This window comes from Marmota flaviventris, chromosome 3 (assembly GCF_047511675.1).
Source record: "Marmota flaviventris isolate mMarFla1 chromosome 3, mMarFla1.hap1, whole genome shotgun sequence".
In the NCBI taxonomy this organism is placed as follows: domain Eukaryota; kingdom Metazoa; phylum Chordata; class Mammalia; order Rodentia; family Sciuridae; genus Marmota; species Marmota flaviventris.
This window is the reverse complement of record NC_092500.1, coordinates 61,697,733-61,720,990: the sequence shown is the minus strand read 5'-3', so window position 1 is coordinate 61,720,990 and position 23,258 is coordinate 61,697,733. Positions and strand designations below refer to the sequence as shown.

The 23,258-nt window shown below is 31.9% G+C and overlaps 1 protein-coding gene, 1 non-coding gene and 1 pseudogene across 2 annotated transcripts; 2 read left to right on the top strand and 1 right to left on the bottom strand.

Moving 5' to 3' along the window:
- Positions 1-636: 636 nt before the first annotated feature.
- LOC114078811 (olfactory receptor 6C76-like) lies at positions 637-1,572 on the top strand. The gene has a single exon (XM_027919860.3). The coding sequence runs from the start codon at positions 637-639 to the stop codon at positions 1,570-1,572; it is 936 nt and encodes a 311-aa protein (XP_027775661.3).
- Positions 1,573-10,121: 8,549 nt separating this feature from the next.
- On the top strand, positions 10,122-11,072 carry LOC139705077 (olfactory receptor 6C65-like; annotated as a pseudogene).
- Positions 11,073-12,037: 965 nt separating this feature from the next.
- On the bottom strand, positions 12,038-12,145 carry LOC139705280 (U6 spliceosomal RNA). The gene has a single exon (XR_011707199.1). It is a non-coding gene; the product is annotated as a U6 spliceosomal RNA (small nuclear RNA).
- Between the last annotated feature and the right edge of the window lie 11,113 nt (positions 12,146-23,258).

The window sequence follows — 23,258 nt, the reverse complement described above, 5'->3', positions numbered from 1 at the left end:
TCTAATCATTGTATAACCTACAAAACTCAACTCTGGTGCACCGAAACTTATCTATACAGGTATAATATTTTTGATTAACAAAAGAAAAAAATTCATACTTTGTAAAAGTATGAATTTGTTTCTTTAGATAATGTATTGGTTTTGATGGTCCTTATTTATTTATTAAATGATTCTCTATACATTTGAATGATATTAGATAACCTGAAAAGCTGAAGAATTTATAAACAGTCAAAAAGTTTCATTTTCAGAAAATAAAAAGAACTTGTGGTAATATGGATACTATTTTTACAATAAATGAATATTCTACATTTTAAAATTTCTACTTATTTTTCACACACATATGATCAGATTTTTTAAAGAAAGTGGAGTATACTTGATAGGTATATATTTCTTATGCAGATGCAATTATTAAGCCTAGAAGGAGAATAACTTCATATTAAATGACTGGTGATGCATAAGGCAGATAATACAAGTTATTTTTTGTATGTGTCTAATACATACATTCCAAATTTGGTACACCTTAGTGGCTAAATTATTTTTTCTTTACAGGCCTTTTATGTTTCCTCACTCAGGAGTCCTAAACTCATTAAAGAATTGTTTCTTATTTTTTTTATTTTTAGACCCAAAAATAAAGAAATGAAAAATCATACATCTGCAACTGAGTTCATTCTTCTGGGATTAACAGATAACCCAAAGCTAAATATTTTCATTTTTCTCTTTCTACTTTTCACCTACATACTGAGCATTACTGGAAACTTAACAATTATCACCCTCACTCTGGTAGACTTGCACCTAAAAACACCCATGTATTTCTTCCTCAGGAATTTCTCTTTCCTAGAAATCTCATTCACCACAGTTTCTATTCCTAGATACCTGGTCAGCATCATAACAGGGGATAAGACCATTTCCTATAGTTCTTGTGCGGCTCAGGTGTTTTTCCTCATACTGCTTGGTGCAACAGAATTTTTCCTTTTGACTGTGATGTCCTATGACCGTTATGTGGCTATCTGCAAGCCACTGCATTACACAACAATAATGAACAACAGGGTCTGCACCCTGCTTGTCCTTGGTTCTTGGCTGACAGGCTTTCTCACCATCTTTCCACCTGTGATCATGGGACTACAACTGGATTTCTGTGACTCCAACATCATTGACCACTTCACCTGTGACTCCTCTCCTTTGTTCTTGATCTCCTGCACAGACACGTCCTTACTAGAGCTCTTGGCATTTATCCTGGCCATATTAACTCTCATTACAACTTTAACGTTAGTGATTCTGTCCTATGTGTTCATCATTAAGACAATTCTGAGGATCCCCTCTGCTGAGCAAAGGAAAAAGGCCTTTTCCACTTGCTCCTCACACATGATTGTTGTCTCCATTTCTTATGGAAGCTGCATTTTCATGTATGTCAAAACTTCAGCCAAAGAAGGAGAAGCGTTGACCAAGGGCATAGCTGTGCTCAATACCTCTGTTGCCCCAATGTTAAATCCTTTTATTTACACCCTAAGGAACCAGCAGGTCAAACAATCCTTTAAGAACTTTGTCAAGAAATGTTTGTCAAGTAAATTTTAATGGTAAATAAATTCCTGCCTGGGCATTAAATGGAATGTCAAATGCAATGCCATATCAACACTGTTGTATTTGGGAATGGACTCACTAAGAAACTACCTTTGCCTGAATGTTGTGTTCTACATTATTACATTTCCATCTCAGTTGGAATAGTTAGCATTTTACATTTATATGCCCTAAAAGTTTATTGAGCATGAATTTTTTAATTTTTTTTTTGTTTTTAGCTGTAGATGGACACAATACCTTTATTTTATTTATTTTTATGTGTTGCCTAGTGCCACATTCATGGAAGGCAAGCACTCTGCAACTGAGCCATATAACCCCAGCCCCTGAGTATGAATGTTTTGATGTCACAAAAATGAAAATGACAGTTAACAAAATTACCAGAATTTGGGTTTTAGGGTAATTGATGAACTTTCTTTTTGAATACCAAGCCAAAGCTTAGCAAATATTATCATGCCACTCTGAGAATTATTTTTTTAAGGGCATAAACAGAGCACTAAAATAAACTCTTCTTTGAGTTAATGTATTCTAGTATGTTTCTATTTCTCTTCCTATCTCTAATGGTTCTCACATTATGAATATTGTCTCATTCTATTTAGTGCATATGTATTTGTCTTCATTGTGAATTAAATCCTTTATTGTTGTAGTGCATATTATTTAATGCTCTTTGACTCTAATTTCAAAGTTATATAGCAAGGATGACTAATATTTCTAGCAGGCTCCAGTATGCTCAGCAGGATACATTTTTAATGATCTACACTAATGGTTGCCCCATATCCCATTATTTTCTTTTAATTTGCTATTTCTGATCCTGGATTTTATCTTAGAGGATTTGTGTGTGTGTGTGTGTATGTGTGTGTGTGTGTGTGTTATTTGTTTGTTTGTTTTTGGAATGACTCTGTCTTGTCTTTGCTTTTTCTGGATCTGATGTCATATTTTTTGGCATGTGAAATCCCTATGCATTCTATCATCCTTGCAATTCTCAAAATTCTAATACACTGATGATACCCTAAACTGTTTTTCAGTGTGTATATTGTGTTATTCTTTATATTTATACTTTCTTTCTCTCTCTCTCTCTCTCTCTCTCTCTCTCTCTCTCTCTCTCTCTCTAGCTCTCTCATGCACACACACACACACACACACACACACACACACACACTTTGACACTCTGGAGGGTGTGGGATTAGGAATGTTTAAAATATTCTCTCTTTGGTATAATCCATTTCTTTAAGAGGTTGTTAGTTATAACTTTAAATTTGTAAGAAGAAAATTTTGTTCCATATTCATCATTAACCACTTTGCAATATTCTTCTACAGCCATGCATCTACATGTGAAATTATTTCATTTACTATAGGAACACTGCCTTCCTATTCATTAAAATTCTCAGTGCTTTAGTTATTTTTTTCCTCCTCCTTAAAAACAATGAGTTTTTCTAACAAAGTTTTATAGAAACAATTATAAAAAATGAAAATTAATAATAATGAAAATGAAAATTAACAAATTTATACTGAGAGTATGAATATTTAAAACATCCATATATCTTGGCCAAAATATTGACTTTGTGTGATTGCAAGAAATGTTCTGCTAAATTGATAGCAACTTCCTTTTGAATTGATACATTCATTGGAATTTCTTCTTAAACTTTATACAGCTGAATTTTTAAGCCCATTCAGAATTAGGTTTTTGTTTCTAATTGCTTGACAAGGCTTTTTATTTTTACAGTAGTTGCTTTGGTGATTCTGTATAAGTGAGAGTTTGCTTTGTACCTTTTGATGTAGATATGACTCAAGCAATATGGTATGCAGAAGTCTAGTTCCTTTAGTGCATATGAGAATAGAGAAAAGATGTGCTGTTAAATGTTGAACAATGAAATGTTCATCCACAAAAATTCTAAGATAAAAATTTTGTAATGCAACTGATAATAATAAAGCATACAAATATACTTTTTTGCAAATTTCATATATATATATATATAATTCATTTTTATACAATGTTTTTGTTGTTCTTTTCTAAACAGAAGTTCATAAGAAGGTAATATTTGCAATTTAACCACAGTTTGACAAAGGGTATTTCAATCCGCCCTTTCTCTGTCTTTAAATCTGATAACATGTAAGGTTTGAAGAGTTGTTAAGATTAATTTTAGATAAATATAATTATGTTTACAGAGTTTATTTAAAATTGTGACTTTGTTCATTGACTGCCTACCAAGATTTTGAAAAGGTTAGCACTGTGGCCCTATCCTGTATTCTCAGAATTGAGGACAAAGGGAGCTCTGTTAGGTTATTGAAAAAAGTTGTATTGGCTGTAGGCCTGAATTCTTAAAATATGCACATTATTGCAATTTTATATGTTCTTTAATAATATATTATCTTAAATGTACATTCTAACATGCTATTTTGACCTATAAATATCAACCAGATATAAGTAATATTACACAAAACTTTTTTCTTAAAATTAGAGCATATTCATCATTGAAAATTTATTATGATATACATAATACCGACAAAAAAATCTAAACTTATAATTATTTTGTCTAGAGTTCCAGTTATAGGACAAAATTTACAAAGCAATGAAACGATATGAGACTTTTTGTATTGTTATAATATTCAAGCAGAAGAGCAAAAGAGAATATCAGAAATGTAAAAAAATGTAAATATTAAATGGTATAATCAGTGTTAATGTTATATGTATACTATGTTTTTGTATTTACATTAATGATAAAGATACATAGAAAAATAAATATTGAGAAAAGAAATTTATATTGAATAAAATGAAGCAAAATTTGATACTCTTAATCAATCAAAATTTATCTAAATAAATTTATTCCACAAGTCAAATAGTAAAAATTAGTATAAATTTTTCAAAGTAAAATTATTAAGAAATGTATACCTTTCCTCCTTTCTTTCTTTCCCTTTCTTTTTTTTTCTTCCTCCTTCTTTCCTTCCATTTTTCCTTCCCTCCTTTTTTTAAATTTGCAGTTCTAGATATTGAATCCAGGGAAGCTCTACCATTGATAGTATCATTGAGCAATAATTCTCAACATAAAATAATTTTTTTCTTTTGATACAGGGTCTTGATAAGTTGACCAAATTGGTCTCAAATTTATAATATTTTGCTTAGATTCCAGAGTAGCTGGGAACACATGCATGTACCCCATATCCTATACAATGTATTCATTTCTAAGTGATGCTATAATTAAAAAAAAAACAGAAATGGGGTGACTTAAGACATTGTATTTTAAGGTGTCTCACTGCAATTTCCCTGAGTTGTTGGAATTCAGTGAGATTCTTAGATATGTAAATTCATATTTTTCCCCAAATTTGAAAATTTTAAAATTATTTCTCAAATACTCACTTTATGCCTTTCTATTTCCTTCTGGCTTCCCATAATGCATGTTTTGGTACAGTTGGTATTGTGCAAGATCTGTAGGCTGTGTTCTCTTCTTTGTTCTTTATGAGGAATGGAAGCACCACAAATATGTTAGAAATCATATCATGAGTTGATATTCACTTTTATTTTTACCAATAAATGTACCAAAATTCAGAGCATGGCCATGTCAAATAAAACATCAATTAGAAATTCTGGGATTTATAGATTACTCAGCATTATGAGCTGTGATATTCTCCTTTATGCTAACCACACATTTATTGCGTTTAAATGGCAACACAACCATCATCATTACATTAACACTACCAAATCTTCATTTTTTTTCTGGGGAATTTCTCTTTCGTAGAAATTTTGCTTATAACAGTCTGCATTCCTAGATTTCTGATTAGCATTGTTATGGGAACACAATCATTTCCTAAATTCTTGCCTGGCAATTTATTGTATTTTATTTTATGTGTTTTCTTTGGTGTTTTATTTAATGCTTTGGCAAGCAACAGAATTTTTTCTTTTGTCTGTCATGCCCTATGATCACTATGTGGCTATCTGCAAACCTCAGTATGAAACATCTATTATGAGGAACAAAGTCCGTAACAATCTTGTAACCAGCTCATGGCTAGCTAGTTTTATCATTATGTTTCTCTCAGTGATCTGGGGCTCCAGTTGAATCTCTGTGACTACAACACAAATGAAAAGAGTCCATCAGTGACTCTTCTCCTTTTTTGCTGATTGCCTGCCACAAAATTACTAAAGGACTTAACATTTTTCTTAATAGTCACACTCATAGTATTTTAGCATTATTGATTCTTTCCTACATACTCATCCTTGGACGTCTGAAGATCCCCTCTGCCCTGCAAAGGAAAAATAAATGCCTTTTCCATTTGTTCTTCCTCTATGATTGTGGTATTCATTCCTTATGGACTTTGCATGTAAAAAAAATATGCCATCATGGAATAAGGTGGTGGGTGAGTAGAGGCCAGACCATATTGATTGCTCTGCCTTTGAACTGGATCAACAGTTGTGCAGCTCCACAAGGAGTCAGGAGAGCAGAGCTCTATTCCAACTCAGCCAAAGCACAAAAAATAATGGAGTTTTAGAAAAATAAGAGAGTTGCAATGGTTGGGTGAGTGTAACAGTCTACAAGAGCACCTGGAGTGTGGCTGCTCAGAGGAAATGGGGAACTCCCTTTCTGAGTGCTGGGAGGAGGTGCAGATATCATAAAGATCTCAAATATTACAGACCACACCAATCAGACATATATGCAATTTGCGATTTTAAGTACAGAACTACAATCCTCCATACAAGCAGATCTGCACTGGTGAGGTTATCTGAACTCCCTGTTGAAGACAGTGAAAACTGGGACAAGGATTGCATCTTAAAAAATGGACAAGATTATTTGTAGAGAGCATGAGCGATCTATACCCCTTTCTGCATCTTCTATGGTATTCTTGACATCCCCAGGACCCAGAAGACTACAGCAGTACATTTCTCATTTTTTTTCCTCCCCTTTTTCTCCTTCTCTTTCTCTCTCATTTGAATGGCAATTCCCAGTACAATAATAAGACCAGATGGAGATGGGGAGCAAAGGAGATAATATTGGGGATTGAGACTGAAAAAATAACATTACATTCACTTATGAATATTCAAATGAACCATATAATTATATAAAACTATAATGTATTCATACAAATGAATTTTTAAAAATTCAACAGGAAAAATGAGTCCAAAAGAAATATGATAGAAATCTTGCAAAATCTCACCATTAGAAAGGGGAAAGGAACTTTTTTTTTTTTTTGGTTAGAAAAATCATGTCCTTCATTAAACATGCTCTTAAAGTAGACAATAAACCTACGTCACCAGTATTTCTCCCCCATTTCTGCAGATTCATTTTTCGTAGCACATCCAGGTAGATATAACACAATTCCAAGGATTAAAATAAAAACCAAATTCAGCATACACAACAAAAATATTATACTTAAAGGATTCAGTAACTGAAACAATGTAACAGACCCGAAATTGTCACATAGAAAAATCAGACATAGACAATAAAAACAGCACAAAAACTTTGCTTACTTGGTTTCTAATGTGAAAGAAACAATATTTTTAATTTTTTTGTTAAAAAAAATTTTATGTTTTAATTTTAATTTAATTTGTTAATGTTTTAATTTTAATTTAATTTGTTAATGCATGAGAGTTGACTGTATGTTGATATATTTTCACAAACATGGAGTACAGGAAAATATTTGAGGAGTTTTTACAGATATCAATTTTATGAGTTTTATATTTATATTATAGTCTCAATTTTCATTGTATCTTGCTGATATGCCTATAGCTATCTTTATCTTCCCTAAAATACATACCCAATATGCTTTCTATCAACAAATAAAGATCTGAATGGCACAGTTAATATTTGTTATGGTTTGCACATGAGGTGTCTCGCATGAATCACCACAGAAATGTTCAGATTTGAAATGCTTAGATAATGAGAGTAGTAACTTAAGCAGACCATTCTAATTTGAATGGATTAACAGGATGGTTAGGATATAAGAAGGTGGAGTGTGGTTGGAAGAAGTAGGTGACTGGAAGCATGACTCTGGAGTTCATATTTTGTCCCCAGTGCCTGAATGCATCTCCCCACCCCCATTTCTCTCTCTCTCCCCCTCCTTCTTGTCTCTCTCTCCCTCTGCTTCCTAGTATCCATGAGGTCAGCAGCTTTTTCTCACCACACATTTCTGTCGTGATGCTCCATCTCATCTCAGCCCAGAGTAGTGGAGTGAACCAACCATGGTCTGAACTTACAAAACTGTGATCCAAAGTAAATAGTATATCCACTAACTGTTCTTGTTAGGTATTTTGGTCAGAGGAATCAAAAGCTGCCTAACACAATATTCTTGAGGTCTCTTCTCATTCTATTTTCTACTTTTTTACATGTTCCCATGAAGTAGGATTATATTACTTCATCAGACTTTTGTTTCAGGTTGAAAAAAAGACAAGATGGACAATATGAAGTCCAAAGTAACATAATACTGTCATTTCTTTATTGTTATTGCTGCATTGTACATTTTTCTGTTATTTAATATTGAGGAAAATTTTCTAAAATAAGTCTAGTTAAAGTTACTCAGCTTTTCTTTAGGGAGCTCTCATCAGTACCATGATCTCCAGAGACATTTTAATTCTGCTCTCCAGCAAGAATCCCCTGTGTCTGTTTAGAGGAGGGGAAATTAAAAAAAAAGAAACAGATAAAACAAATTAGTTTATTTAAAAAGAATATTTATAAAACCAAGTTTTCCAACAGAAAGGTAAAAAAGAAGTAATAAAAATTTACAACCTATCTTTTATTAATGCTTCCTGAGAGCCAAGTAAAATGTATTTCAGGTTTCCTAGCATCTAAGGTCAGGACTTTATTCTTTTTATAGAAATTTTGGAAACAAGATACTAAATGCCTGATCTTGGATCATACAACTTGATATAATCCTTTACTATTAATCATCACAACAATTGCATTTCATATGCCATGCACTTCACCTGTTTTTCATAACTATTGATCCTTGATGTTTATTCATGGCATGTGTTCTGTCCTGATTAGAAACTGTTTCACTTAATTCACAAGCAAATTTGACATCTTTATCACCTCTATTTGTCTCTTTCTTTGTAAGTATTGGCCCTCAAAATAAAAAAAAAAATCCCCCAAAGCCACTTATTTTGTTCCTTTTATTTAATGATTTCTCTCTTTATTACTCCCTCTCTCACCTCCATCCCTCACTCCCTCCTGCTTTTTCTTTCCTCCTTTCTTTCTTCCTTCCTTTATTCTTTCCTTTCTTTCTCAGATTTTTTTCCAAATTCAAAGAAAGCATTATCTCTGGCTGTGAAATCCTGCCCTGTAATCAATTCTAAACTGTTCATTTTTCTACTGCCATCTCCAACTTCAAACTTATAGTTCTACTCTTAAAAATAGTAAGTTGGTAACAGAGACACTTTCACTCAATGACCATTTTGCAATGCTACCTGTGTTCCAGACTTTCAGACTTAACATGAATTGAATACTTCAGACTACCCTTAGGGCTTCTTCCCAGTATATAAGATTTCTCATCAGGACCCAAACTCTTTCCCAGACCATAAAGAGTGGAACTTCTTGGATACTTTGCCTAAGTCTGGTTTTAGGACCTTCTCTGACTACTTGAGGCCATATTCCCATCCCATCAGGGCCTCTCTGATGTTAGCATTAGATTTTCTAATGGGGTCATTCCTACAGCAAGTTCACTGTATATAACAAAGACCATCAGCCCCAATTCCACCAATATGCTATATATTTGTCATTGTGCAAAAAAAAAAAAAAAATAGAGAGATAGGCAGGCTGAGAAGTATATGAAAAACTCTGAAAGTAAAGTGTCAAACATCATCACTTAAATAAGAGTAACTTAGCATTTGGGTTTCGGCAGTTCAACAGCATTCACATGACTATAAGTGCATTTCTTCTTTCTTTCTTCATTTCTTTTTCTCCCTTTTCTAATAATTGTATAATATACACTTAACTTTGGCCCTCAGAAACTCATCTATGCAGAGATAAATTATTACTCAATTCAGAAAGGAAAATTTTTAATATTTTGGAAAATTCCGTGTTTGTTTCTTTTGAATTATATAAGTAATATTTTCAAAGTCCTGGTTTATTTGTAAAATTATAAATCCTATATACTGTTAAAAGGGACACTGAGTATCATGGGAAATTAAGAAACATACTTCGAAATGTTCCATGTTCAGAAATTCAGAATGTGTGTTCATTGGAATAGTATTTTAACAACAAAAGTGTATTTTATGTTTTAAGAATTTCTATGTAGTTTTTGCACACATATGGTCAGATAAGTAAAGGAAAGTATGGCATATTAAAAAAGTATACCTTTCTTATACAGACTCTCTTATTATACCTACCAACAGACTAACTTCATATTAAATTGCTAGGGATGTATAAGGCAGGTAACAAACAGATTATTTTGTTGTGGTTAATGTGTATTTTTTAAAATTAGTACATCTTTATGGTTAATTTATTCTTTTTACATGCCTTTTATGTTTCCCACCTCAGGAGACGTGATGAAAAGGTAGTACTAACATCCTTAAAGAATTGATCCTTATTTGCGTTTTTAGACCTGGAAGAAGTGAAAAATAAGAAATGAAAGATCAAACATCTGAAACTGAGTTCATTCTTCTGGGATTAACAGATGATCCAAAGCCAAATATTTTCATTTTTCTATTTTTTATTTTTCTAATTCTCACCTACATACTGAGAATTATTGGAAATTTAAAAATTATTACTCTCACTCATATAAACTTGCACCTAAAAACACCCATGTATTTCTTCCTTAGGAATTTCTCTTTCCTAGAAATCTCATTCACAAGAGTTTCTATTCCTAGATACCTGGTCAGCATAACAACAGGGGATAAGACCATTTCCTATAATTCTTGCATGGCCCAGTTGTTTTTATTCATACTGCTTGGTGCAACAGAATTTTTCCTTTAGACTGTTATGTCTTATGAACATTAGGTTGCTATCTGTAAGCCACTGCATTACACAACAATAATGAACAGCAGGATCTGCATTCTGCTTTTCATTAGTTCCTAGATGACTGATTTTATCATTATGTTTTCGCCTGTGATCATGGGGCTACAACTGGATATCTGTGACTCTCATATCACTGATCACTTCATCTGTGACTCCTCTCCTATGCTTCTGATCTCCTGCACAGACACGTCCTTACTAGAGCTCTTGGCATTTCTCCTGGCCATATTAACTCTCATTACAACCTTAACATTGGTGATTCTGTCCTATGTGTTCATCATTAAGACAATTCTGAGGATCCCCTCTGCTGAGCAAAGGAAAAAGGCCTTTTCCACTTGCTCCTCACACATGATTGTTGTCTCCATTTCTTATGGAAGCTGCATTTTCATGTATGTCAAAACTTCAGCCAAAGAAGGGGAAACCTTGACCAAGGGCATAGCTGTGCTCAATACCTCTGTTACCCCAATGTTAAATCTTTTTATTTACTCCCTAAGGAACCAGCAGGTAAAAGAATCTTTTAAGAACTTTGTTAAGAAATGTTTTTCAAGTATATTTAAATGGTAAAGAAATCCATTGCCTAAATATAAATAGAACCTCATATCAAATGCAGTATTTTGTAAAACTTTTATCTAGATTTCGTATCAGGGTGATACTACCTTCATTTTTTATTCTACATTTTATTAATTTGGGCTCTGATTTAATGATTTCCTCTTTTCTACTGGTTTTGAATTAGTATTTTTTTTTTATTTCTCATTTGACCCATTCCTCATCCAAAATGGTATTATTCAATCTCCGCATTTTAAAATGGTTTGTTTTTTATTTTGTTATCAATTTAAGATTTCATCTTATTATGATAGGATAAGATAAAAGATATAACCTCTACTTTTTTGTATAAGACTTGATTTGTGCCCCAAAATATGTTCTTTTTTGGGCAAGTTTCTATACAGCTGAGAAAAAAGTGAATTCATTTGTTGTGGGATGAAATAGTCTACAGATGTCTGTGAGATCCATTTTTTTAATAGTGTTGTTAATGTCTAAATAGTCTTCAGGTTTTTGTCTGAATAACCTATCTATTAATTGTCTATTAATTGGAGAGAAATAGTCACATCACCTAATATTATTGTATTATAGTATATCTGATGATACTATATGTATGATTTCTTTTATGTAGTTAGATATGTGACAGAAGTATTTACAATTGTTATATGCGCTTGTTGGATAGTTTCCGTAACCAATGTAAAGTAACATTTCTTGTCTCTTCTGATTAATTTTGTCTTGAAGTCTGCTTTTTCAGCTATGATAGTAGTTACTCCTGCTTGTTTTTATTTTCCATTTCATGGCATATCTTTATCCACTCCTTCAATTTCAACCTATGGCTACCTTTTCCTGTGTCGTGAATTTATTAAAAACACCAGATGATTGATACCTGTTTTAATCCAATCTATCAGTCTTTTAACTGGAGAGTTGAGACCACTGACATTCAATGTGTTTATAAAAATTATCATCATTTCCTGCCATTTTATTTATTTATGAAAAAAATAAACCTTTATGAATTTGCATGTCATACATCTACAAGGGCTATACTAAACTTCTCTGTGTCACTGGAATTTTAGTATATGTGCTGCCAAAGTGTGCATCTTACCATCTTTTTTTAATAATATATTGTTCTAAATAAATATTTTGAATGGTTTTTTACCTATAGATAAAACCATATATATATATATAATTATATATGGATAATATATACTAAATATTATATAATATATAATATATATGTCAGTTTCATATATATATACACATATATAGTTATACATATATATATATATATATATATATATATATATATATATAGATAACAGAGATTTTCTTAAAACAGAAAATTGGTCATTGCTAATTTAATCCAATATATAAAATACCAATACAAAACTATAATTCTATGATTATTTTGTCTATGAATATCATATTGTAGCAAAAGCTTCCCCCCAAAATGAAATAAGACATTCTATAAGATTATACTATTCAAGCAAAAACACAAAAGAGAAAATGAGAAATGTGAATAAAGCTAATAAATGTTAAATTAGATGATAAATGTTAACCATATACTAGCGTACATAATTAATACAGATACATTAAAGATAAATGAAGCAATATTTATAATCTTATTCAAAATTTATCTGAAGATGATTATTCTAAAAGTTAAAAAAAGGAAATAATTGAAAATCAATCTAAACCTTTCCAGAGTGAAATTGTAAGAAAATACATTCACTTATAAGTGCTGCTGTACTGAGAACCAGAAATTGGGTGGCTCTAGACATCAGAATTTCATGTATCTCTTTGTAGTCTCTTTAGTTTATCCTAACTGAAGTTCATTGAGCCTCTTGAATATGTAAATCCATGTCTTTCTTCAAGTCGGGAAATTTTAACCATTATTACTCAAAATAGTCTGTTTATCCTTTCATTTCATCCTCTGGGCCTCCCAAAATGGGTATTTATATACTGCAAGTACTATAGACTCAGATACTTTTAATCTTTTTCTGTATCTTCTCTAACTATATAATATCATTTTGCCAATATGCAAGATTTTTCCTGCTTTCTAATTGGCACTAAAATCTGCTGTTGAAGTCCTTTAAAATTCTTTATTTCAGCTATTATACTTTGCAAATTTAAATTTCTATTTGATTTGCTGTTATACTCTTAGTCACTTTGTTGATATTTTTCATTTATTCATCATTCTTGTGGTTCCATTACTTGTCCATAGTTACATTCAACTCTTTGAACACAATGGATATGAAGTCACCATCTAATGTGGCCTATGTCTGCACATTCTGAGGATCTGTTCCTGACAATTTCTTTCTTGTATCTTCCTACTTCCAAATCCCAGTGACTAGTCCATACTTTCTTATTTTTGTGTAAGCCTTGTCACTCTTTATTTTTTTAATTTTTATTTTTAAATGACATTTTGAATAATATAATGTGGTTACTCTGGGAATCAAATTCTTTTCCCTTGCCAATTCTGCTGCTGTTGTTTGTTGAGGACTGCAGTCATATTGATTTAGAGATTTTAACTAAACTATTTTTTTATAAGACTTCTATTATCGTGCATGATCACAATGGTCTCTATTTTTTCTATGTTGGTACTCAGATGGTGACTCGTCAGAATGTTTTTAAACATCTGAAGCCAAAAACAGAAAAAAAAGAAAAATTCGTAGAACTATTCTGGTCTTGGGATCTGAGTCAAAGATGGGGGACTTCTTCAATGCTAAGTCAGGCTGCTTCCCATTCTGCCTTAACCTTCAACAACTGCTTTCATGAAGCCCACACAGCTGCCAGCTTTTCCAACAAATTCCTGAACCCCGGAAGGTGTATTTCACTCTAGCTTCCATGATATATGAGATGGCCCTTGGGAGCTATTTTGCCCAAGAAAACTGTATCAACTTGAGTCAACTTTAGTCAGAGAAGAGCTAAAAGGGTTAATTTATCATCATGGCACAATAAGAAAGACTTCAATGAATTTCCCCCAAATATAACACTTTTGTTTGATTTTTTTTTCTATGAATGTAGATCAAAAATCACTTTTTAAAAAAATTGACTTAAGGGTAAACAATATTTTCCAATGACAGATTTAGAATTTTCATTTTATTGTCACTAACTTTTCAAAATTTCTAATTGTTTTGACAATTTGTTTCATCTTCCTCAAGTACAATAAAGCCAAACTGTTATCATCATTAACTATTTTATAACTCTCACACATCAGTTAGAGCTCTAATCTCTAGGGTATACAAAGAACTCAAAAAGTTAAACAGCAAAAAAACAAATAACCCAATCAACAAATGGACCAAGGACCTGAACAGACACTTCTCAGAAGAGGATATACAATCAATCAACAAATACACGAAAAAATGCTCACCATTACTAGCATTGAGAGAAATGCAAATTAAAACTTCTCTAAGATACCATGTCACTCCAGTTAGAATGGCAGCCATTATGAAGTAAAAAAAAAAACAATAAATGCTGGTGAGGATGTGTGTGTGTGGGGGAGGCAGACTCATACATTGCTGGTGGGACTGCAAATTGATGCAGTCAATTTGGAAAGCAGTATGGAGATTCCTTGGAAAACTGGGAATGGAACCACCATTTGACCCAGCTATTCCTCTTCTCAGACTACACTCAAAAGACCTAAAAATGGCATACTACAGGGACACAGCCACATCAATGTTTATAGCAGCACAATTCACAATAGCTAGACTGTGAAGCTAACCTAAATGCCCTTCAATGGATGAATGGATAAAAAAAAATTTGGCAGTTATACACAATGGAATATTACTCAGCACTAAGAAATAACAAGATCATGGCATTTGCAGGGAAATGGATGGCATTAGAGCAGATTATGCTAAGTGAAATTAGTCAATCCCAAAAAAACAAATGCCGAATTGTCTTCTCTGAGATAAGGGGGGTGACTCAAAATGGGGTAGGGAGGAAGAGCATGAGAAGAAAATTACCTCTAGATAGGGAAGAGAGGTGGGAGGGAAAGGGAGGGAGAAGGGGGATTGCATGGAAGAGGGAAGGAGACCCCCTTCATTATACAGAATTCAGGTATGACAATGTGAGGGGAAAAAAAAGGAAGTGGGTCACATTAGATTGGGTAGAGAGAAGTGATGGGAGGGGAGGGGAGGAGAAGTGGGGAATGGAAGGACATCAGAATAAAATAGACATTATTATTGCTGTAGGTATATACGTGACTGCATGACCAATGTAATTCTGCAACCTGTACACTCAGAAAAATGAGAAATTATATACCATCTGATTCAAATGTATGATATGTCAAGATCATTGTACTGTCATGTATAACTAATTAAAAGAAATTTTAAAAAGATACCTAAAAAATAAATAAATAAAATTAAAAATTAAAAAAAACTGCATTTTGTGTATTAACTAAGTAACCAAAAAACATATGAGAGAGAATTATTAAAACTGAGGTTAAAACATACTTTTACAGTAATTGGACACAAATTAATCCTGTCCCTCCCTAATACATTCTGATATGAGCTTTCACTTCTGATGAACAGCTGTTTTGCCATTTCCTGTTGAATGTGTCTAGTGATGAACTTTATGCAGAATAAGAGAACTAAAAATGTATTTGAAATTATATTATAAATTGATGTTAAGTTTTCTTTTCACCTAGATGTATCAGAATTCAGAGTATGGCCATGCCAAATAAAACATCAATTGGAGAATTTATTCTTCTGGACTTACAAATGACTTAGTTACAAGTTGTAACATTCTCTCTTATCATATTGCACAATACCTGCTATATCACCTATATCCAAGGCAGCTGATTATCCTGCTGATAAATAGAATTATTGGAGAGGGGGCAAGATTCAGGTGCCCATCAGATAACTCCATTTGTTTGGCCTTAGGATGTGTTGATATTATCTCTTCAAAATAGGTATCACCCAACAAATTTCCAAAGTTGCAATCTGAGCTAGCCCCCAACCATAGTAACTTCCCATTTACAACTCTGGATCAGCCCTACCCTGGGAGTGCACTGATCTAGTCTTTCTAGAAAAAAAAAGTTTCAATAGATGATACTTCTCATTCTGTCTTACCTTTCACTGGTGAGCAGGGAAGCTGAAAGCCATTTTAATCAGCTTTGGTCCCAGACCACTTCAGCCTTTGGTCCCAGGACACAAAATGAAGAAATGTTAAGTAACCCCAGCCCTTGTCATCTCCAAGAAAACATGAAAACAAGAGCAGCATGGCATCTATAATGAATATCTTTCCATGTCTATAATTTTAGCCACCTCAGGGTACACATTTCTTTCATTTTTTATTTAGAAATTTTTGGTTATTACCATTGCATTTACAAATTGGCTTATGTAAATGCAAATACATACATTTTTCATTTCTTTTTTAGTTTCATCTTTTTCTTTTTGTTATCCTTTTGCTATTCTGTTTTGTTTCCTGGTGGCTGATGAGTTTTGTGCTTTTCTATTTTCTTTCTTTTTTTTTTTTGACTTTGGTTTGGTTTGTTACACTTTCTTTTCTTTTGTCTCAAATAGTCAAAATCTCTTCTCTCTCTGAATTATATACAAATATAGTTTGTTGTTGTTGTTGTTATTTTACTTTTTCCTTCTTCTCTGTCGCTTTCAGGTAGGTGCTCCCTCTCTTATGCTTTTTCTCATTTCCATTTTTCGTATTCTAAACTCTCTTTACCTTCTTTCCCCACTTTCTTTTCTCTTAACTAACTGTATTTTTACCATCTTTTCAAACTATTTAGTTTATGTAATTTCTGACCCACTATTCATGTTGTTTTTATTATTCGTATTGTGGAGGTTGCTGAAAACTGGTGTTTACATTGGTGCTCTATTTAGTTCCCAAATGTTTGTTGTTCTACCTGCTATTAATTTCTGACCCTGCCATTCCTGTTTTTGTGATTATTAGTGTAGGTCTTAATAGGCAAGCAGTATTTACTCTAATGCTATATATTGTTAACTGCTAACGTTGTAATTGTTTATCTCCCCCTTTTATATGGGACTGGGTATTTGGTTTGATGATAAGTTCACATGGTACACACTCTGCTAAGGAGGTACTCTTCATCCCAGTCCAGATACAGTGCTTCTTGCTACACGTAGCACAACACAACCATGTTCAAACATCAGCAATAATTAAACACAAAGAATAAGGGTAACTAATATCCCAAACCAATGAGAAGACCTCAAGTAAGAATGGCTAAAGGGGGACATAGGTTCAACTCATGGAATTTTGTTCTTATACCAACAATAGGAAATCACAGAAAGATTTTGTAAACTATACCTAGCAGGAGCTTCAACCTAACCTTTTTAGAAAATACAGAATTTTGCAGTCTAAAATCCCATGATAGAAGTTCTATTCCATACTACATTGATATATAGAACACAACTTTCCGCCATAATAGAAGAACCCCACTCTTGTGAGATTTAAAAAGTGGGATCCTCAAGCTGTGAAATAATACATATTAATAAGCACCAAAAAAACTAGCAGGGATACTAAACTATGTATATACTGGAAATACATTCAATATTCATAACATAATATGAATACATATTATGTTATGAATATTTTTATGAATAAAAATACAGGGTACTTTTCCAGGAGGAAGATATGCCCTAAAAATGCCCTCACATAAAAATGAAAAAGAAAAATATCCTAACAAATGCACAAGTATTTGGAACCACAAAAAGAATGAAAATAAGAGGTAGCTTGACACCTTCTAAAGTTTATACTTCCTTAGTAAGTAACTCCCAACATACTGAATTGGATGAAATACCATATAAATAAATCAAAAGAATGATTATTTAAAAAGTCAATGAATTTCAAGAGAACCAAAAAACAACTAAGGAAATTAGTGAAGTCAATACAGGATATAAATGAGAATTCAATAAAGAGATAAACACTTCAAAAATAATCAAACTAAAATCTTAGAAACAAAAGGCAGAATAAATCAATTAAGTATTCCAGTGAAAGCTTTTCCAATAGAGTAAATCAAGTAGAACACACAATCTTAGAACTAGAAGGGGGCTGGCATTAAATATACAGACTGTATTAAGAAAATAGGTAACCATGAACAGAATATACAAGAACTCACAGACAACATTAACAGACCAAATTTAAAAACTATTGGAATCAAACAGGGATTTGAGATACAGGATTAGTTTATGGATAAACTATTTGGTTAATAGAAATTTTTTGAAACTTTGTCCAGATGAAAGACACATTCAGAACCCCAAATAGAAAAATCAAAATAATTTTCCATGACACCTTGTATAATAAAAATGTTTAACATGTAAAAAAAAATTTAAAGTCTCAAGAGAAAAATATCATGTAACATTTAGGGGTAATTCAATCAGAATTTGATTTCTCCCTCCCTCATCCATGAGGGATTGAACACTGTGCTCCAAAACATAAAAGTTATTAAATAAAATAACTACAAACAAGTAATTAAATGACTATAAACCAAGATTGTCATATTGAGTAAAGGCTATACTTCAAAATCAAAAGGAAAATTTTTGATTTCTTGAAAACCTTCCAAGATAAGCAAAAAATAAAAGATTACATAAATATTAAGGTAACACTACAGAAACATTTTAAAAGTACACACTAAAGAAGTTAAAAACAAACTCCAGAGCTCAAGAATGTATGAATCTTCTTAGAAGAATAGCTAAGCAATAGCTAAGGATTTTATAAAACTCTTTCTGTAATAACACTAAATATAAAATTATCTCAACTCTCCAATTAAAATTTATAGATTGGCATAATTGATTAAAAAACAAGATCTAACTATATGTTGTTTACAAAAGATTCATCTTATAGGCAAAAATAGCCACAGACTGAAGGTTAAAGAACAGTGTTATGCTTTAGATACCAGGTGTACCCAAAAGCACATGTGTGAGCCACTGAAGATGGTTTTAGAGGTGAAAAGATTGGGTTATGAGAGCCTTAACTCAATCAGTGTATTAATACCCTGATAAAGATTAACTTGGTGGTAACAGTAGGCAGGTATGGTGAAGACGGAGGAGGTGGTCCCTGGGTTATAACTTTCGTTCTTCTTGAGTGAAGCGCGCGCTCTCTCTCTCTCTGCTTACTGGTATGCTGTCCTGAGCCACTTCTCCACCACATTCTTTTGCCCTTGTGCAGCAAGGAATGGAACCAGCTGCTGTCTCTGGCCTAGACCTCTGAAACCATAAGCCCCCAAATAAACTTTTCTTCTTAATTTTTTTTCAGGTCTTTTGGTCACAGCAGAAAAAAATATGTCTAAAACAGAAAGAAACATTCAATTCAAATGAAGACACAAATAAAACAGACATCAAACCCCAAATTAATCATAAGAGACAAAGATGGTCACTTTATAAAATGAAAAAATCTAACAATAAGAAATAATGATAGTAAATATTTATGCCCAAAATACTGGTGCACCTAAATAAATAAATAAATATGATTTGATATAATAAGTCAGATAAAAGCCAATACAATAATACTGAGAGGTTTTTAATGCCCCTTTCCCACTAATAAATAGGTCAAACAGACATAAAATCAGTAACGAATTCTTTGCCCCTCAATGTTATTAATAAATTAACTAATAGACATCTGCAAAATAGTTCATTCAACAACACCCAAATTTACTTTATTCTCAGCTGTTCATAAACCTCCTACAAAATAAACTATATATTACACCACAAAGCAAGTCTTAGAAAGTATAAAAAAATCAATAAAATTCCTTGCATTTTAGCAGATAACAGTGGAACGAAATTAGAAATAAACAAAAAAAATGACAGAAAGTATATAAAAATAAGGAAATGAGGTGATAAATTTAAAAAGTTTAAAAATAAAAAGAGAACACACTCATGACATATCAAAGTCTCTGAAACACTGTAACAGTGGTTCTATGAGAAAAACTCAGTTACAATAACTGCCTATATAAAATAAATAAGAAAGGTCCCAAATAAAGAAAATAATAAGTAAATCAATAACCTAATGATGCATATCAAGATCTTAGAAAATCAAGGGCAAAAAAATTCAAAAGCAGTAAAAGAAGGAAAATAATCAGCATCAAAGCTGAAATTAATGAAATAGAGAATAAAAAATACAGGCAAAGGATCAATAAAATGAATAGTTGGTTCTTTGAAAAGACAAACAATATTGATAAGCCCTTAAACAAACTAATAACCCACATTAATAAAAGTAGAGATGTAAAAGGACATACCACCATAGACATTATGGAAATTGAGAGACTAACTAGGGTCTGTATTGTAAACATGTACTTCAATAAATCAGAAAACTGAAAGAAATGGATAAATTTCTATATGCATATGAATTACCAAGAAGATATAAACCAAAAAGATATAAAAAACTAAAAAAAGAACAAGCTATGAGATTGAAACAGAAATTAAAAAGTCTTCAACAAAGAAAAGCCCATAACCACATAGATTCTCTGGTGAATTCTATCAAGCTTTTAAAGAATAATTAATGCCATTCCTCCTAAAATTGTTTCATGAAATAGAAAGAGGGATGGAACATTTCCAAATTAATTTTAGTTATCACCCTTATACCTAAACTAGATAAGGACACCTCAAAGAAAGAAAATTACAGAATGATATTTTTATGAATATAGATGCAAAAATTCTTAATAAACAGCAAACTGTATTCAACAATCATTAGGAATATTGAATATCACAATCCAGTTAGTTTCATGCCATGGAAGAAAGAATGGTTCAATATATGCAAATCAATGAATGTAATCCACCACATAAACAGAAGTAAATAAAAAGTGTCTTGATTACCTCAATAGATTTTGCAAAAGTCTTCAACAAAATTCAGCACTCATTCATGACAACAAAATTGAAGAAGTTAGAGATAAGGGAAAATTACTTTAACATCATAAGGCTACATAGACAAACTTAAAGCCAAAATCATACTGAATGGGGTAAAACTAAAAACACTTTCTCTAAAATCAGGAATAAGTCAAATGTGTCCACTGTCATTACTCTTATTCTATATAGTATGTGAAATTTCAGCCAGATCAATTAAGCATAAAAAGAAAATGAAAGGGATACAAATAGGAAAAGAAGATATCAAATTTCAAGTTTTGTAGATGATATGATCTGATACTTAGAAGGTACAAAAATCTCTAATAGAAGACTTCTAGAACTAACATACAAATTTAGCAAAGTAACATATTACAAATCAACATTCAAAAATCAATAATGAATTCACTAAAAAGTAATCAGAAAATAATCCCTTTTTCAATAGCTTCAAATAATAAAAATAAAATGCCTATGATTCAGTCTAAGGAACTGAAAGATCTCTACAATGACAATTATAGAATGCTGATGAAAAATATTAAAGACAATATTGGAAGATGAAAAGACTTACTATGTTTATTTATAGACAGGCTTACTAATGCTAAAATGGCCACATTACTGAAAGGGATCTACAGATTCAATGCACTACCCATCAAAATATAATAACATTCTCCCAGAATTACAAAACAACTGTCCCAAAATTTATATGGAAAAATAAAAGACCTACAATAGCCAAAGCAATTGTAAGGAAAAGAGCAATGTTGGAGGCATCACAATCTCTGATTTTAAGTTATAATTCAGAAGTGCAGTAACAAAAGCAGCATGGTATTTGCATTAAAACAGACACATAAACCAATGAAAAAGAAAACACAAAGACAACCCCACATAAATATAGCCATCTGATCCTTGATAAAGGTACCAAAAACATAGGCTGGAGAAAGACAGCCATTTTAACAAATGGTGCCAGGCAAACTGGATATCCATATGCAGATAAATAAAAATCAACTCAAAATGAATCAAAAACCTGAAAGTTTGCAGTTTCTGGAAGAAAATAAGGGAAACACTCCAACATCAAAGCACTGGCTGTAACTTCCTCATTATCTAAAGCTCAGGAAATAATAACAATAATGAAATAATGAAATGGCATCAAGTTAAAAAGCTTCTGCACAGCAAAGAAAATATGAGCATGGGACACCTACACAAAATATGTTCCATCTACTCTCTGACAGTGGAATATCTGTAATATATAAAGAACTCAAAAAGCTAAACATCAAAAACAAAAACAATACAACAACAACAACAAAACACCAATCAACAAATGGCCAAATAAATTAAATAAGAAATTTTCCCCCAAAAGAAACAAATGGTAAGAAATATATGGAAAAAATGCAACAGTTTTAGCAATAAGAGAGCAAACCAAAGCTACACTGAGAATTGATCTCATGCCAGTTAGAATGGCAATCATCACAAATACAAATAATAATAAATGCTGGCAAGATGGTAAGAAGAGAAAAAAAATACTTACACACATACAAATTAGTATACTCACTATGGAGATATGTATGGAGGCTTATAGCAGCCCAGTTCACAATAGCCAAGTTATGGTGCCAGCCTAGGTATCCACCAGTTGATCAAGGAATAAAGAATATGCGGCACACTTACACAATGGAGTTTTATTCAGACACAAAGAATAAAATTATGTCATTTGTAGGAAAATAAATGGAATTTGAGAACATTATGTTAAGTGAGATAAGCTAAATTCAGTCAAGTGTTGTTTTGGTTTGTTTGCTTATTTTCACATATGAAAGCTAGGGAGAAAAAAAATGGAAAGAAGAGTGGAAGACCTCATGAAAATGAAAGGGAAACAAACAGAATAAAGGGAAGAGATCAGGGTTATGGATAAGAAAAGGGAGGTAGTGGAGAATAAAATTAATCAGATTATATCATGTGTATGTACAAATATCATAATTATTTCCTTTATTTTATAATTATAGTGGTCCAATAAGAAATTAAGTCAATTTTGAAATATTTTTTTAAAAATTTTAAATAGCAAACATTCATGGAGAATCAGTTTACCTAAAAATAATTTTATCTATAAACTATTAAAAATATAAATAGTTCAAAGAGCTGTGCTATCAAAATATTTACAATATTTTATTAATATTTTATTCTAAACAGTTGATGCATAAACAATTCATTTAAAGAACATATATTCTGTAAGTATTTGTAAAATATAAAATGATGGAAAAATTATTTCCTTAATGATATATCAAAAACTCCATAAGATATAAACATATATAAATCCTACTGTAAGGAGTCAATAGTATTAAAAGATACTAGGACAAGAGGAGAAATACAAAGATATTTGATTATAAAGAAACTTTGAGATATAATATAGCATATTATCTTTTAA

Excerpts from the sequence above, each read along its gene's own strand:
- LOC114078811 (XM_027919860.3), top strand. The coding sequence starts at position 637 with ATGAAAAATCATACATCTGCAACTGAGTTCATTCTTCTGGGATTAACA.